The sequence below is a fragment of the Ambystoma mexicanum genome, chromosome 10, assembly GCF_040938575.1.
Source record: "Ambystoma mexicanum isolate Mex_15411 chromosome 10, UKY_AmexF1_1, whole genome shotgun sequence".
NCBI lineage: Eukaryota > Metazoa > Chordata > Amphibia > Caudata > Ambystomatidae > Ambystoma > Ambystoma mexicanum.
Genome location: NC_090932.1, coordinates 507,640,741 through 507,658,569, shown reverse-complemented (window position 1 = coordinate 507,658,569; position 17,829 = coordinate 507,640,741). Strand labels below are relative to the sequence as shown.

The 17,829-nt window shown below is 43.2% G+C and overlaps 1 protein-coding gene across 1 annotated transcript in view; it reads left to right on the top strand.

Annotated features, from left to right (window-relative positions):
* The window catches only part of CEP63 (centrosomal protein 63), a 1,157,239-nt gene extending 1,139,930 nt beyond the window's left edge, over positions 1–17,309 (top strand). Inside the window, exon 15 of the mRNA XM_069618054.1 lies at positions 15,049–17,309. Within this exon, the coding sequence (XP_069474155.1) occupies positions 15,049–15,204 (156 nt within the window). The 3' untranslated portion in view covers positions 15,205–17,309. The remainder of the gene's footprint in view (positions 1–15,048) is intronic.
* The last annotated feature ends 520 nt before the right edge of the window (positions 17,310–17,829 follow it).

Here is a 17,829-nt window from a genome sequence, read left to right as displayed (position 1 = left end):
GTCGATTTCTGCAATCATTCCTTTGCTACTGGATCTTTCCCCTCTCTTCTCAAGCACTTCCTTGTGCACCCCCTCCTGAAAAAGTCTTCTGCTGATCCTTCCTGCCTGGCCAACTATAGCCCGATCTCTATCACTCTTTTCCTGGGCAAACTCCTTGAGAAATTTCCCATTTCTCAGCTAAACCTCCACACTGAATCTCCTGGTTATCTCCATGACCATCAGTCTGCTTCAGATTGGCCAGAGGGATGTGAACTGCTCTCCTGAACTCCCGTGAAGATCTGCTCTCCAACCTTAACTCCAGCTCTCACTCTGTCCTCATCCTTCTTGACCTCTCCTCTGTCTTTGACACGGTCAATCACGCCACCCTGATCAACCGTCTCATTGTGTACCTTTGGCATCACTGGTCAGGCTCTGGCTTGGCTGGCCTCCTTCCTCTTGGACTGACCCCCCCAGGTCCAACTTTGGTCCTTTCTCTCCACCGACTCTCTTTCCACATATGGTGTTCCCCAGGGCTCTATCCTCTCACCCTGGCTCTTCAATGTCTATCTGACCCTCCTGTGCCACCTGGTCTCTACTATCCCCTCTAACTTTCAGTGTTATGCAGATGACACAAAGCTCTCTTTCAGGCTACCCTCAGCCTCTTCTCCCTCCTCGCTCATTCCTGCCTCTCTATCCTCTATTCAGGGACCCTGTGCCTATAACGACCTCTGCCTTAATGCCAGTAAAATGGAGATTCTTCTCAATGGAACCCTTCTTCCCACTTTCCCTCTCTCCCTCTGGCCGCCTGCCTTAGGCCCCCACCCCTCACCCCCTTGTGAGGCTAAAAACCTTGGCATCATCTTCGACTCCCCTCTCGCCTTCTCTCCACACGTCATACCCTGCCAAGAAGGCACACTTCCAGCTGCTCCTCATCGGGGGTATCATGCCCTTTCTCACCATCCCCCAGAAGCTCACTGTCTCCAGAGCTCTGGTTCTCTCCATCCAGGCTGGACCACTGCAACAGCCTCTTTCTTAATCTTCCTAACTCTATTCTTCGCCCGCTTCAACTAATCCAGAACAGGACATCAAGAATAGTCGTTGACCTCAAGCCCAGGGACCGCATCTCCCCAGCTCTGAAATCTCTCCACTGGCTCCCGGTGGCCGCGAGGATCAAGTTCAAGACCCTCTGCATCATCCACAAGGCTTTCCGAGGCCATGGTCCTCTCTATAACCAACAATCTCTTCCTAAATACCTTCCTTTTAGAGCCCTCTGCTCAGCTACCTCAAACTCTCTGGACGTCAGATGCTTCTCCAAATAGAGAGTGGGGGGTAGATCTCTCTCCTCTGCAAGTGCCCGTCTTTGGAATGGCCTCTTAGCCCCTCTGACTTCCTCTTCTCTTCCTCCTCTCTCTCCCTCTCCCCAGCTAATTTACCTTCCTGCATGTCCTGACTGGTGGCATGGTTGCCCTCAGAGTCACACAGGGTACCAAGCCCCTGCTGGACCTGTCACCCTGCACTGCCTTCTGGCCTACCCAGCACTTCCCGTCTGGGACTGCACCTGTGTAGTCCTCTGCCGTCCTTCCACTTACTCAGAGCCCTTCTGCCCTGACGGCACTTCCCCTCGAACCCCTTCCCTGCACTTCTCGTTGTACTTGCACAATCTGAATGTCACATGGCCTAGTAAGATCGCTTCCCTTTGATCCCTCTGTCTCCCCTCCTTGTCTTGTGGTGCCTAGAAACACTTGTGTGAAGGCACGTTATGAATGGCAAATCATATATCATATCACATCACAATCCAGGGGCAGGTCATTACACAGACCGGGTCAAGGAAACCAGAAGAAGGATACAAAAGACAGTACTAGCAGAAGGAGGCCGAAACAAATGCTTTGCGAAACACAGCATGGCGTTCTGCTTCACGTTTAATAACGGAGAACTCCGGTGTCCAGGTAGAGTGGCGATGGATTGAAGGAGTGTCACGCTGCATCATCTTGCTGATGCTGGAATCCATGTAACCACGGGAGTTTTGGTTCGGACATGAAGGTACTGTCTTTTTTTTTTTTTTTAAATATATTTTTATTGTTTTTTCCAAGAAAACATACAACCCGTATCATCAACACGACAATCAATTGAATATCCACAATAATTCCCCATTCCCTCCCTCCCCAAGTGAACCCGGACCGGGGTTGCGCAGTCTGCTGCTGCCATTAGGGTGAGCCCGGGCTGTCCGGGTCCTCGCCTGAGGTACTGGTTTCCTTAGGACTGAACAGGGCCGTCGTGAGGGCAATCCACTGCAGGAGGTCCTCCGAGTCATTTATCTTTTGCTGTCTTTGCGCCAGCTCCCAGGCCCCGGTTTCAGCCACAGTCCATCTGCGAAGGTCATCCCACCATGCTACAAGTTTAGGGGCCCTGGGACACTTCCAGGCCATTGCGATGTGTCTTTTTGCGAGGATGTACATCAAGTCTTTGAGCCTGTTGAGAGGTTTGTTTTTTTTCCCTCGTGGGTACGAGCCCAATAGACATGCCTTGGGGGATTGCACGTCTAGCGTTATGTCCTCCTCTGCTACCTTGGTCTGAATTTGCGACCAGAAGGTTCGTATGTTCGGGCAGGCCCAAAACATGTGGGTCAGGGAGGCCGCGGGTTCTTGGCACTTGGGGCACCGCTCCACACCAGCGCCCTTGAATCTCGAGATGACAGCTGGGGTAAGGTAGGCCCTATGGATGATGTAAAATTGGATAAGCTGGAATCGGGCATTCCTAGAAACCTTTTTGTGATAGTGTGTTATTGTTTCCCACTCCGTGTCGCCGAATAGTGTGTTCAGCTCGGCCTCCCATTTGCTCTTGCACGTGAGTTCGCTATGTGTGGTGTTGTCAATTAGGATCTCATAAAGCCTAGAGGTTTCGTGTCCTCCTTCTGCCACACCTATCAGGTTCTCTATGGCCTCGTGTCCGGCGCATTGGGATTCTGCATCCGGCCATCGCCTCCTAAGTCTGTCCAGCACCGCCCCGTATAGAAGGAACTGACCCAGTGGGACCCCAGTCAATTCGTGCAGCTCGGGAAATGTGTGGATGCCCTGGTCGTCCACCAGATCGCCCAGAGTGGCGACGCCGGAGGGTTCCCATATGTTCCGGATCGCCTTCCGGTCTTCCGGCCTAGTGGACATGATGGCGGCTATAGGGATCTGTGGGGAGTAGGGGTCGGACAGCTTGACCAACTTGCAGGCCCGACTCCAAATTTGAGTGCCTAGGCGGATGAGGTGCGCGTCCAGCGTTTTGGGCATTGGTCCGATCCAGAGGAGGTCCCTGAGCAGCCATGGTGCGTCTAGGGGCTGCAATAGGCGTGTATCCGTCATGGCATCGTCAGCCATCCACTGGATCACGTGCTTAAGCTGGGCCGCTATGTAGTAGAGCTCAAAGTTAGGGGTGTTCAGGCCTCCCCTCTCGTACGGTCTCTGATGAAGGTACTGTCTAAGGCTCCACAGCAACCGCCGCCCAGTGCAACACCGCATTGTACTTCGACAGGGTACCAGAGTGCGGTCCTTGATAGGTCCCCATTAGTGCCACTAGTTCACAAGCCAGCACTTTTGCTAATATTGTATTATCCAAGTTTAACCGGGATCATGGTCTACAAGATGAACACTGGCTTATCCTTTACGGTCTTAAATAAATGAATAACATTATCATCCCACATTGAACTTTGGGAGGCCAAGCAAAGATACCATACACAGAGTGGTCCAGCGCCACGTGGGCACTCATTCGAAAGTCTCTGTTAGGTATCCAACTGATGCTGAGTGTGAGAAAAAGGAATATTGAGATTGAAGTGGTCATACATCGGGTCAAGCTAAACCATGTGCACATTCGAAAGTCTTCGATAGTTTAATGTATATCGCAATTGGTCCCAGCCTGGCTGAGGGAGACTAATTGAGTGGGATCTGAGCCCGGCTGAGGGTTGAACCGTGCGTCACCCGAGAAATAATTCTGACATTGGTGTGAAATGGGTCTGAGCCCAGAAGAGGGGGATCCATCCTGGAACCTTTTGAGTTCAAAAGGATCTGAGCCCGGCTGAGGTGGATCTAGGGTGAAAACCCTACTTGAACACAAGTGAAAGGAAAAGAATGTTTACTTATTGTTTGTGTACAGCAGACCCTCTGAGTCAAGAGACTTGAAAGAAGTAAAGAGACTTGGACACAGAAGGTCCTGAACTTTGGAAATTGAACTGTATCCTCATCCGGCAGAAGCCAGAGTGTGTGCTTTACTTGAGTGACCCGACCCACCTGGCCCTGTGCTGAAAACGCGGGGAAGGGAGGCCAACAGCCTGAGCATCCTGGCATATCATTTTGTGAACACGTCTTTCTTTTTCATTAACATTACCCCGACGCTATTTGCAAATTAGTGGTAAGGATTGGCAATAGGAATTTTTAGTATCTTGAAATCTTGGTCTTGACCTTGACTCGATTGTGTTTCTTTCTCACATCACATTTCTCTAACTCCGCACCCTTGTCGCTTTCACTTGCACACTATTCACAAAGCTTGTACATTTCTCACTTTTCGAGCCTCTGAACTAGTGATTTCTTCTTTGATCATTTCCCAACTCTTTATCGTTCCTCTGCCTTTTTTGGGCTTCCTATTGCCCGCCTTGCCCCTCTCAAAACTGTATTAACTCTTCTATTCATCTTCTCTGCCTCTTCCCTTTAAAGATTCTATCTCCCCCTCTCTTACCACTCTTGGCTGGTTATCCTTTCACACTCAACTTAAATTTCATTTTCTTTGGCTTGTCTTTAAATGCCTCTATGGTCTTGCTCACGACTATCTCTATGCCCTGCTATCTTTCTATACCCCTTCTCGCTCTTTCCACTCTTCTCTATTTCTATTGGTGGCACCTCGGCCCCCCTGTGCTCAATCCCGTTTTCGTGCTTTCACGCTTCTAGCCCCTGTTCCCAGAACAATCTTTGTTCCTCTCTTCGTTCTATCTCTGTCTATTCTTTATTTTGTAGGTCAATGAAGTCGCACCTTCTGCAACATCATTGATTGATTAATTTCTGTATTATTTGCTTATTCATTTTATTGTACCGTTCCTTGCTCTTTGCACAGCGCCTTGGCTTAAGGTGCTTTATAAAACACAAATACATACAAATACAAATGAAGCCTCCTTAGGAGTCTATACATAAATGTGACAGTAAGTACTTCTCTTGGAAGGTCACTTTTCTGTTGGCTATCACTGATGACAGACGTATTGGGGAACTTCAGGTTCTCTCTGCAAACAACCATACAATTTATTCCACAAAAGACATAGAAGTTATTAGCTCACACCCTTGATTCCTTCTCAAGGAAGGTTTCCGAATTTATTTTCAGCAAGTCCCTCTCCCCGAGTGCCTCCCCCTTTATATGTGAAAGGGATGTTAAAATGTTACATACGACACTCAGCCCGTTTTAGAGCATCGGGCTAACTATTTGTAACTTATAGTGGCTCTAGCAAGGGACAAGCTTGTTTATTGCAACGTCTAGCATGTTGGATTGTTTCCTGTTTCAACCGCTGCAATAAGATGATGGGTCGCACAGCCAAAGGGCCAGTGATTGCACACTTCACTCAAGATCAATCTGTGACAATTGCTTCTCATGCCTGCCTCTCCCTACATGACACCTGCAGGGCTGAAACCTTGAGGTCATGTTACACCTTTGCCATGAACTATTGCCTTGAGAACAGGACAGATGCAGCAGTTGGCCACATGGTGCTGCAACACCTGTTCTCATAAGGTATGTGCTACCTCTCACGCCTTTCCCCACAACATTATCAGATGCTCGTGGTTTGTGATCCATTCATCTTATGTGGCTAACCCTCAATTAATTTGCCCTCTAGATAATTGGGCTTTCTTACAGTGAGCAATGTTATATAGATGCTGCTACTGCTTTGAATTTTATTCAAGCATGTGCATCTGTGACAGATCAAGTGCTGGAGATGAATGAGTAACGTACCTGTAACTGCAGTTCTCCAGTGTTGTTATGGTTCACAGAGTCAAAAATGCGACCCATCGGCCTCCGATAAGAGGAGGCAGGGAACAAATTCGAAAGTCACATGACTGGGAGTTTGAATCTGAAGGTGGCTGCTCTAGGTGGAGCTAAAGCCTGCCCATCTCGTTGGCTGAAGCCAAAAAGAACCACAATAATATTGAAAGGCAATAACATCTTTCAATTTTTCAAATTAAAATGTATATGCAATGTATTGCCATGATATGTTTTGTACTGGGGATTCCCAACCTAATGACAGGGAATGATGATTCTATGAAAGGTAGCAATGCTGGGGCGGGCTGCTCTTACGGGTAACTAATTCTTCCTATTCGAGGGGGGAGCTGGCATGCAAGTTGATATAAATGTAGACATTAAATTTATTCTACTTTCTTTTCTGTTTGCTTGTTCTTCTATCCTCACTTGTGTTGGCAGCTTGTGACTTCATGTAGCAGAGAACTTGCCTTAGGGCATAACCTGTCATAACCTGGCAGTCACTTCTTCTAATTGTTGAGAAATTGTTAATACAAGGCAGTTTTTTATATCTCTCTTTTTCCAACACGCTTTCTGCCCAGGGTATTTTTCTTTAGCATGATGTTGAAATGTTATGCAATGTTGCAGGTCTACATGCAGCCATGTTTGTGTCATTGATAGTGGGCGAGGGCACGCTATGTGGAATTTCTGCAAAGGCCTTTTTCCTAATTTTGTTTCTAGTTACTGGTCGGCCTCTTTCCTGTTTCTTTTTTTTTCATAGGGGCCATTCATCAGCCATGAAATATTCACTTCCCAAGAGGCAGTAGTAGATATTGGGGGTCATTCCGAGTTTGGAGGCAGTCATGGTGCTATTAGCACCATGGCTGTCTCCAAACTCGGGTCCGGGAATGGGGATTTACCGGGACATTCCGACCTATGCAGACCCGGTAAGTCCCCATTTCGACAACCATTCCCCATTCCCATTTGAGCCCCCATAGGGCTCAGTGGGAATGGGGAAGGAGCTAATAACGGGCCCGCAAATTGCGGGCCCGTTATTAGCTCCATGGTCCCTTAACGGGTCCCGCTAAGGGTGGCTGGTAAAACCAGCTGGTCCTTGTGGGACCCGCTAAGGGACCACGGAATGCGGCGGTAGGGGGTTAACGACCCCAGCATCTTTACCGGTTCCGTTAACACCCTACCGCCATACTCTGAATGACCCCCATTGTCTGAGTTTCACTTAAGCCTTAAGATGCGATTATCGTGTGCTTTGATGATGTATGCAGTGTTCTATATAACGGTGCAGAAGGAATACTGACACACAGTTGGCATGAACTAATATTGCCCTGTCTCAACTAAAAACTAATGGCTCTGTCAGAATGTCTTTGCAAATCAGTAGTCCACCGAAAGCGACGAAAACTGATCAGCGGTGTTAGAGGAACTGTTTCTTTAACAGAATTACCCAGAATCACTTGATAACTTTAAAAGGTTTGCAGGCAGCATAAGCAGAGCAAAAGTTCCAAAAAGTGTTCAGCAGTGTTTGGCTGGTGTTTGCGGATTGCGGCAGAGTTCACCTTTTGGGACCTGTTTCTCTGTGGTACCTTTGGCTTTTTCTGCCTTTGAGGTTTCAACGCCTTCTTTCCTGTTGTTGATCCTCAGGGAACCGTATCATACGGTAAGACGCAGCACCGGCTTGTAATACTCATGGAAGCCTGTTTCTGAATCTAACTCAGAAGTTAGAGTAGAGTGACACATAGTGCGCCTTGATTTGGGTTATTCTTTACTATCATAAATACTAGCGGAAGCTGCTGCCCGTTGCCTCACAAAGGATTTTATCTTACTGTTTGCTCATTGAATGGGTCGGGTGAGTCTTTCTCTCCGCATTGAGGTATGTCCCCCCACTCCCTCACCCCCTCAGTGAGTGTTAAAAGGATTGACCTGGTTGTTTACCAACTGATGCTTGACTGTCTTGCAAAAATCACTCGATTAATTGATCTGGTCCATCCCTCCATTGTCCGCTGGAATTTGAATTGATTAGTACCCCAATAAACAGTACAAGTAGAAGGTGACTGCGGGCCTAGTTAGGCCTTCGAACCTCAAAAACGTATAATTGGGAATAGATCTACAGCTGTATGTTAATTGGAGAGAATGTGCTAATATGCCGGTAATAGGCCGCAGCTATTCACTCCGCTCCATGAAACGAGCTACATCCTCTCGTGTGCTGTCAGCAACTCGGAAGTTGACAAAAAGGATTAGGAAAAATTCTCAGTAAGCAATCGAGAGCTATTGTGACAGGAATCACAGACTCCATTCTGGATATCAACTGGTTGAGGACAATGACTGTGGGAAAATTACAACTTTTTAAAAACCCATTACCACAACGACTACTGCGGCCATAACAATCTCAAGTGCTGAAGAGATAACTAGAGGCACTAATTGCGACTGTGATCTGTCTCTGGATAATCAAATTGACATTAATTATTTATTAAAATTGTGCTTAAGTTTACAGGCAGAATCTAATTCTGACAAACCGTTCACTGATATGGAGGCCCAAAATAAAAGCCAAGAGATTAAATTCTCATGCCATGGTCTCACCTGGCTAAATCACCTAATTTAACAGTGATTGAAATGGACGTCTATGCATCATCACTGAGGCATCAAGTGAGTTTCTCTTCCGCTGATTCTTCCACTTCAGAAGACCCACGTATGGAACCTGAATCACTGACTATACTTAAAGCCTTACTAGCTCTTTGCAATACTATGTATAAAGACCAACAAACAATAAAACAGGAAATAAGCCTACTGGCAGAAATGCTCTAATCTATACATCTGGCAATACAGTTAATTATGAAAGATGATGGAGATACTAATGCACACATTGTTACTCATCAAACTATCACTGTACATGATATCCAAGATTCTAGGTTAACTGAAGCCTTATCAATTAACCCTAAGGTGGCTGTCCAGGGGGCTTCGATACCAGATAAACTCTGATCAATTACTATATTGGGTAAAAAGTGTTTGCAAAAGAGGAAATACAATAGCAATGCAATGTCTTGCTTTGGCCTTCCCAGAAAATTTGATCTGCCAAGAGACTTCAAACCACTTTACTATTTCTATGAAAAATAACCAAGCAATTAAGAAAAGCAGAATGGAAGGATATATTCCGGGGATAGGATTAGAGAATGACTGTCGACCCTCTAAAGAAACAGCTGTGAAAAAAGGGTCAATTAAGACAACTTGTTCTTTTCAGTAGAAAATACAAAGGGGGATCAGGAAGTGCCTATTTCTACAGCAGGAATTACAAAAATGTGAATAGCCAAGACATGGGTGGTAATTATGAACACAGCAAAGCCTATGAGTCGATTGAGCAGAATAACTACAATATATTAGACTTAGATCTTCTATCATCACAAAATCTTAGTAACTCATTGAATAAAATAAAAATAATTGATTTATATGCTACTACCGCTAGTCCTTACCTGAATAGATCTAATGTTCTAGAATTGATTCATCAGGTAACATCGCAAAAATGATAACTACCCAAGACATGAAGCAAGTTGAAATACCTCGTAAAGCTTGGTACTCTAACTGGGCACTGATACATTTGGTATTCCCTATAATAACTGAACTCATTGCAACCCAGGCCAACTGTCTTATGGAAATGGAATATGAATTGATAAAAAGAGGTGAAGGTAGTACCAAGTACCAGAAACAACATGGTCCAAAATGCTTCATATGAATATCTGTCAGAAAAGATGATCCATTAGATTGTGACAAAGATATGCTCTTCATTGCAGCTTGGTAGAGCACAGCCTGAGACAGGTCAAACAAGACCTAGATTACCTGGAATATGATGGGGTAGAATGACTCAAGAAAACAAATATTTTTACATTGTTATAAGATCTTGCAATACAAGGGGATATAGGTCTTTTTTGGGTAATGTTTTGGGTTTACATTTTTACAAGAGAGATGGGTTATGCAGGACCTGATCATGGATGGGTTTTCTATTTTTCAAAGGAAGCCCCAAAAAAATTAATTGGGTTGTCCGTTTGGTGGGTTGATCACAGCGGTAGCACACCACTTTAAGGCTATAGAGTTACTGCCTACTATCCAATTAGAACATGTTTTAGCAATTAAGGTTGAGAAAATGCTGATGAATGAAAAAGTAGACATACTACTGATAAATGTATATAACCCGCTGGGAAAAGCTAGACTTGATGTAATCATTGAACATATTGAATTTTTGATTGAATGCTTGGTGTAATACGTAACCTCCTAGTGCATATTATTTGATAGGTGATTTAACTACCATGATTTCCAAATAGAGTGGTCATTGTTTCCCAAGACTATAGCTATGTAGAGAACCAGCAACATTTTTGGTCGATTAGTATGGGAGAAGAGAAAACAACAAAGGATTCTAGCCCATGGTTACTTTTTTCAGGCACATCAATTATTTAAGTTAAGGTTAGAACCCAAGATCCCTTCTATATTTGAACCAATGGCACACAATGCTCCTGGATTTATTTCATACTAACAAAGGAGATTGGTTTTATGAATGTTAACACGCTTGAGCTTATCCCAAATAAATTAAATGACCAAGTAATAGTTGAATTTTGCATTAAACCTGATTCAATGAAATCAGGTGCACGGATGGATGGTAATTATGCAATTGGTAATGGTGCGAATCGAATAAAGTGGACAGAGAGGAATGTAGTTAAAGCCAGTTCAGAACTATTACATGTACTGATTGAAGGAAATGTCCTGAAATTCTCTAATTTAGAGGATTTCTATCAGATCACTTAGACCTTTATCAATAAATTGGCCAACGATCAGAGGAAAGAAATTGGCATCCTTAATAAACTTCATTTAAAAGTTTAGAATCACGAAGTTGCTAATAATAAGAAATTGCTAAAGGACAATATTCGACAAATAAAAAGAAATGGTTGGTCTGATATGCATATGCAATTAAGGGAAATAAAATGATTGAGATTAAAATTTAAGAACTGGCATAAAATGCATAAGGGCACTATGGCTTTAGCAGAATGGAAGATTATGTTTACAGTGCTAAAAGGAAAAGACACGAAAAAATGTTGCCACATTTTTCATTAATACAATACGGATCAAATGGCAATGAGAGAAATTAACCCCGTCTCGAATGAGGTATGGGAAAATTATATTCTGTCATACCATCGGACACCCATTTTAGAGATTAATGAGAATGACCAAGAACGTACTGATAAAAGCTATTTCAAATTTGATGTGGAAGACATCGAGAATATAATAAAAGCTCTAAAACGTTCTAGAACCCTTGGCCCAGATGGTATACCAAATGCTCTACTAAAAGCAGATTCCAAGATATGGGCCCATATTTTGTATATTATCTTCCAGAAGATTGTGACTACGGGACATATTCCAACTTCTTGGAATCAGTTGGTGATGATCCCGATTTATAAAACAAAAAGGCCCACGAGAATCTCAGGTTAGCTATTGAATACTGGCCATGATTGATGCTAGCGCCAAGGTATTCTGTAAATTAATTTTAGGTTATCTGAATAAGTGGATAGATGAAGAAAATGTCCTCAGTGCACAGCAATCAGGGTTCAGAAAGGGTTTTAATAAAACAGCAAACTTCTGGATTGTAATGTATTTTACTATATATTTGTTTTATAGATTTTACAAAAGCTTTTAATATGGTAGACGGGCATATGTTATGGGGAAACATGAAAGAGGGGAAACTGCATTCACAAATACTTTATTTCGTAAAAGCATTATATTCAAATAGCAGGGTTCAGATCAGAGTTAATATGGAAGGTGCATTAAGTAAAGAATTGCATGTTAATTATGGTTTAAAACAGGCTTGCACTTTAGCTCCTGTTCTCTTCGATGTATATCTGGCTAACCTAGGAACTGCTTTGCAAGCTTGCGTCAATTACCCTCCACGTTTTTCCCACTGCCCAAGTGCCTGGCTTTCGTATGCTGATGACATTGCTATATTTGACTAGACTGCAATAGGATTGCAGCATAGTCCCACAGTCCTTGAACAATACTCATTAGAACATGGTCTAGTAATGTATCAAAAACCAAAATTGTGACTATAAGAGCTAATAGAAGAAATCTAAAGGAATTCAATTGGACCATACAAGAGAACAGGGTGGAGGAGGTTGATAACTACCCCTACCTTGGTATGCATGTTACAAATAATATGGACAAAGCTATTTTTTCTAAAACCATATTGAACAAATTACTGTTTAAAGTCAAGGCTATAAAATCATTTATATGGAAATCAGGCAGGCAATCCATTGAGGGACTAGCACAATTCTATAAAGCCTGCATAGTACATGGCATCTTATATGGATTAGATATTTACACTGCAAATGAGACAACATGGCTAGGTATATTGGAAGGTAAACTATGGAGGACGGCTCTGGGTCTATCTGAGACCGTTCCTGTGAAGGCTATTTGCAGCGATTTAGGAATCATTTCGCTTAGCACGCGTAAAATGGTCAGTATGTCCAACCTATATCTAAAGATGATGTTAACTTAGATAACAGTAAATCCTGTGATTCGTTTTTTTCCGATCTAGAGGGGAATTTGGATTCCCTTTTTGCATTAAAACCATGGGTAAAAGACATTGGAGATTTCCTGGGGAAGGTAGGCTGCTCTTGTGATCATCAGATAATGTGGCTAGTAAATTTAAAGAAATAAAACAAAAAGCTGAGATCTGGAAACAATATTTAAGAAGTATCTATTTATCTGGAAAAACTAACTACGTAGAATATTCTATGCAATCATTCCTGGTGGACACCCCTTATCCCTATCTAAAGAATATTCAATACCCTCATGGCAGGCAGTTTATGATGCTTTTAAGATTAAATCAATTCGTTTTTTGCTAATATTGGTGCCTGGTATAATATCCCTCATAAAGATCGTCTTTGCAGACTAGTAAAAGAGAAATTGAATCCTGTAGACATTTTACTGATTGTGTCCATTTGTTTTATATGAAACGGCATACAGACATTTGTCTCATGATCTAAATTGTATCCATACGTCATGACCAATGATGGTTTTATTTATTTATGGGGGAACATGTGGTTATGAATTTTACCGTCTTATCTGTGGAAAGAAAAATGAATATGAATGTATGTAATCTTATAAGATGTGGATTTTTAATATTGTAATTTTTTTTTAATAATGAAAGTTTCCTTTTATGTAAGTACTGTATGTTTTATTAATGCAAGTGGTAATCGTTTGTAGTTCTGTGTGCTTTTAATATGTAAAAGGTTATATTTAACCAATAGACACAAAATAACTAAAGAAAATAGTCCACCGTCCTGTTTCAAAACCCTATGTCTGTCCCCTACAGTAAATACTAAACTAAAGAGGTAGTGGATTTTCTTGGTCCAGAAGAAAGGCTCCCTTCTTCTGGACAATGAACCACAGTTCCAACTGTAAGGTGGAATCCTTACCTGGGGTAATGACTTACTTCCCCAGCTCTCAATCCTTTTCCAAGGCACAATACAAAGTTCCAAGTTAAAGTTCCAACTCGAACATCAACATTCATTATTGCCCAAGGTTGTTTTTTCACTATTGAGTTCCTTGAGAATTCTACCTCCCTTCTCCCGTTATCTTGCTCTCAGAGTTTTCACAATAGCAGGTGGATGTCTCCTTTCCCCTGATCAATACACATGTTCCCCTTGGCAGATAAGGGAAATGGCTCCTTTCCCTAGGTCACAGCACAAAAGACAAAGTTCAGCACAACCAGGGGGAATGACTCCCCTGCCCTGGTTTTGGTTACCACGAGAATGGTATATTTTCACTTGTTACCACAGTTCCAAATCATCAGGGGGAATGACTCTCTTCCCCTGGTCTCTCGTCTCGGAATTACACAGTTCTTAACTTCTCTTCTTTGATTGAGCTCACTTGGTATCACTCTTTAAGTACTGTGACAAGGAAGATGGCTTGTCCTGTATGTGGATTTCGAGAACACAACCCTGGCTTCTCTTGCTGTTCGGTTTGGCCCACTTGGTTCACTCTCCTCCCAAGTGGGACCTTGAGGAAGATATCTCACTTCCTGGTTTGGGTCCCAGACCCCTGCTTCTCTCACCCCCTGGCTCAGCACTGTTGGCTCACTCTCCCGCCAAGTACTTGTGCAAGAGATACCTTGCTACTCAATGTGGGTCCCAATCCCTTCTGTGATGGTCAGTGGTTTTTGTGACACCAGTGATGCAGATTTTCTTGCTGCCTGCCCTGTGTCCCTACCGGCCCTCCCGGTCGTTCCTGTACCTGTTACTGGTGCTGGGTAGCTCTCTGGTCCTTCATGGGATTGGCGTCTGCACGGCAACATCAGCGTTCCTTTTCCCATGCCTTATCGGGCTGTTCGGGTATGCCATTTGCCTCTCTGTCTGCTACTTCTTACATCCGTGCCACCCCACGGTTCTTCAAGGCTTGAGGGAGGTTGTCTCCTGCGTGACCTCATGGGGACCTCCACTGCTCCTTGCCTCTGTCCAGTGCTCTGTTTTTTTTCTTTCTTTTACACTATTGGAAACTCCTGGGTTCGTCACAATCTGAAAGAGAAGACAGCAAGTCCTTCAGTTTCCTTTATATTTGGTAAGCTCTACACTGGCGCAGCATCCACACCTGTAGTGGGAGCTGTCAAGTCAATCTTTACTCTTCCTAGGAGCTTGCCGGTCTCAGTACTTGGGTCAGGCAAATCCCTAGGATTCTTGAGCATTTTCTTCGTACCAGTATGTTCAACTTCACAGATGCCACATAAGTTCATGGGTCTATCCTGATCATGGGAGATTGTGTTAGCAGAGGGGTCTAGGAATTGAGGGAGTGTTTAGGGTATGGGTGGAGGGTGTGTACACTGCGTTCTCCCGAGATGTTGTCCTTTGTCCCCATGGGTACCACCCCCAGGGGGACCATCGGGTACCAGCCTCACCACCCTGGCTGCATGGGAAGGGGCTCCCCCTCAGGAGAAGTAATGACCTCTCAGGATTTGCCACAACTGTTTCTGTCGCATGGACGTATTTGTCAGTTAATGTTATAGTTTGTCCAATTGCTATCATAATCATATATAACATTACTCTTTTCCAGCATCCAGTGCTTGCCTCACCATCTGGTTCCATCGCCACACGCTTTTTGGATGAAGAGGTGCAGCGGTCTCATCAACTTCTTGAGCGCCTAGACTCTCACATAGAAGAGCTGAAAAAAGAGAGCCAGAAGACATTGAATCACTTTGCACCGAAGTAAATTCCCACGGTCATAGAATGGAAGACCGCATATGGTGCGAAGAGCTGCAGGATATTTTACAGATATCCTCCTCTATCCAACTTGCTGTATAGTCAAGCTTGATAATTACGAATGCACACTATTTGATAATTAAATTAAATCTAAGATAAAAAATGATCTTTCCCCGCCGCTACACTTTCACAAATCAGGCACATCATAGACCGCAGCAGAACCGGTTCCCCAAAGCTAGACTGAATTATATAGCATCTACTCTGCCTCCATATGGATATGATCCTTGGCCTCACTCTTAGTGATTACATGTTGGGAATTAAACAAAAGTGTGGTCTCTGGGACAAGCTTCCCATCTGAAATATTAAGCCAAGTTCTGATTGTTTCTTGTGATGATGTTTCGTCACAAGTGAAGTTAATGATCACAGCAGTCCTTAAACCTACACCTGAAGGTTCGCGCACATGCCAATAAAGGTCCCTCTTACAGTGTGTCTGACAATTTATCAATTGAGTCTCCTGATGACTACCCACACTTTCAGAGAGTGGGCAACATGCATCCCTTTTTTTATTGTTCAGTCTTTTGAGATTGACTATCTTTGAATAGATGTACACTGTCATCTTTTGTTGAAATCACTGCAAATGATCTTCCACATTGCAATTTTCAGTCCGTGTTCCCTTCGCCATTGCTTGTTTGGCTAGCATAGCAGGCAGCATGGATTTGTTCATGAGGTCATTGAGGAGGCACCTGAGAAATATTAAACATTGTCATTGTGATTTCAATGTACATTTTCCTTTGTCCCACTACAAAGAATTGCAGATTCCACACTTCTAAACTCCTCAACAAATAAACCCATCCTATGCAAATCACAAACAGGCAAATATAAACAATGGTCACCATTCTGCATAAACATCTGGTCAGCACTTTCCAAAAACTTGGAAATACTTGTATTCGTATTTATTTATTTGTAAAGCGCAGCCAAGCCCAGGGGCATTTGGGTGCTATTCTTAGAGGTTACACAAGCAAGGAAATACAGAACTGGCATACAGTAATGATACACAAGGTTACATACATATATTACACACATACAAGAGACAATATTACAAAAAGGGCAGAGATAGTATATGTACAGCAGGAAATGATGCTGAGTGATGAATAAAACCAATTATTCACACTGTAACTCAAGCAATAATGCGGACGGGTTGAGGTCTTGCTCAAGGAGCCAACCTTTAACCTTCTTACGGAGTTCTCATGCGGCCTTGTAGTAGATGCCCAAGCTGCCTCAGCCCAAAAAAATGTTTTGCAGCAAACTCCCACTGGCCTCGAGTTATGTGGGCCATATCTTGGTAGACACAGCGTTTACACTTTATTCTGCATGTATTGAAAGACCTAATGGAGTTGACCGGCAGACCCCTGTTCTCCCCTATTGCAACTATTTGTCAACTTATTGTTAATTGGGAGTCGGTTACATTATAGTCCCATAACGAGGATGGTCATGTTCTACACAGTGACTTGGATGCAGGACAAACCTCCCACATAGTTGACATTTCAGTGTGGACACTGTTTATCAGCTCCGATGATCTACAAATAAAGTAGCAGAATGGGAATTTTGAGCTGGTTTCTGTAACAGCAACATGTATAGTATGAGGCAGATCATAGTCTATTTCCCTTGGACCAAAGAGTTTTTCTGTGTCTAGCATCTTAATTTGGTAGTGTGACAATGGTACAAATCGGTCCATCGTCAAAACACGAACAGCCTGGTCTATAGGACGCATATTACAAATAAATATGTTGACCGCGCCACATCTGACTACTACAGCTGTAAAAGTAGCTTTTAGGACTTGGTGGCCCTGTGAAATAACTGGTAGCAACTCTTGTCAAAAACATTAGAACCTTGTTTAGGGAGGACAACTTTCCAGCCCACTGAAAATAATCTATCATAAACTCTGCAGCTTGCTTTTTACCAGCACATCCTCTTTTTTGATATTATTCTTGTATGTTCTCCTGAATGACGCATTAGCAAAATGTTTTTTGTATAGTCTGTTTTCTATGTCTATTTATTTGTACATAAAATGTAATATATAACTTTTTGTTAATAAACCTCTTTTATGAACTTGCATTCATCTACTCAAGATTGTTACAATGTAAACACGTATGTAAGCTATAATAAATTGTAGCTTTTTATAATTGGACTGTTACATGTGGACTGCTTGCTCAAGCTATGGTGATTGAGGTCTACCTTGTTTGTTTCTGCCAAATTCTGTGCACAATATGGAATCAGCAAAGCATTACTAACTGTATGATTCTGCTTCATTAGGCACTTGTTTTTTTTTTAGGGTAGTTTGGCATTATGCAATACCTTTGTGTGATGCTCTTTAGTCTGGTACTTAGTAATTATGAAAGGATTCATTGTTTTTGCAGGAGGCGGGTTGCAAGGCTATCGTCTGGAAGGCCTAGTGATAGGTTTCCAGAATGTTCTTTAGTTAACTAGTGACCTATAAAAGTGAGGTCTCTGGAGGGCAGGTGAAGTTAGAGCAGTCAGGTCCTGATAGATTTAGGATGCAGTTTCATTGGCTTACAAATCAATGAATGAAGCCAGGGTAGCACACCACAATTGTCAAACAGCAGGTGAGTAGTGA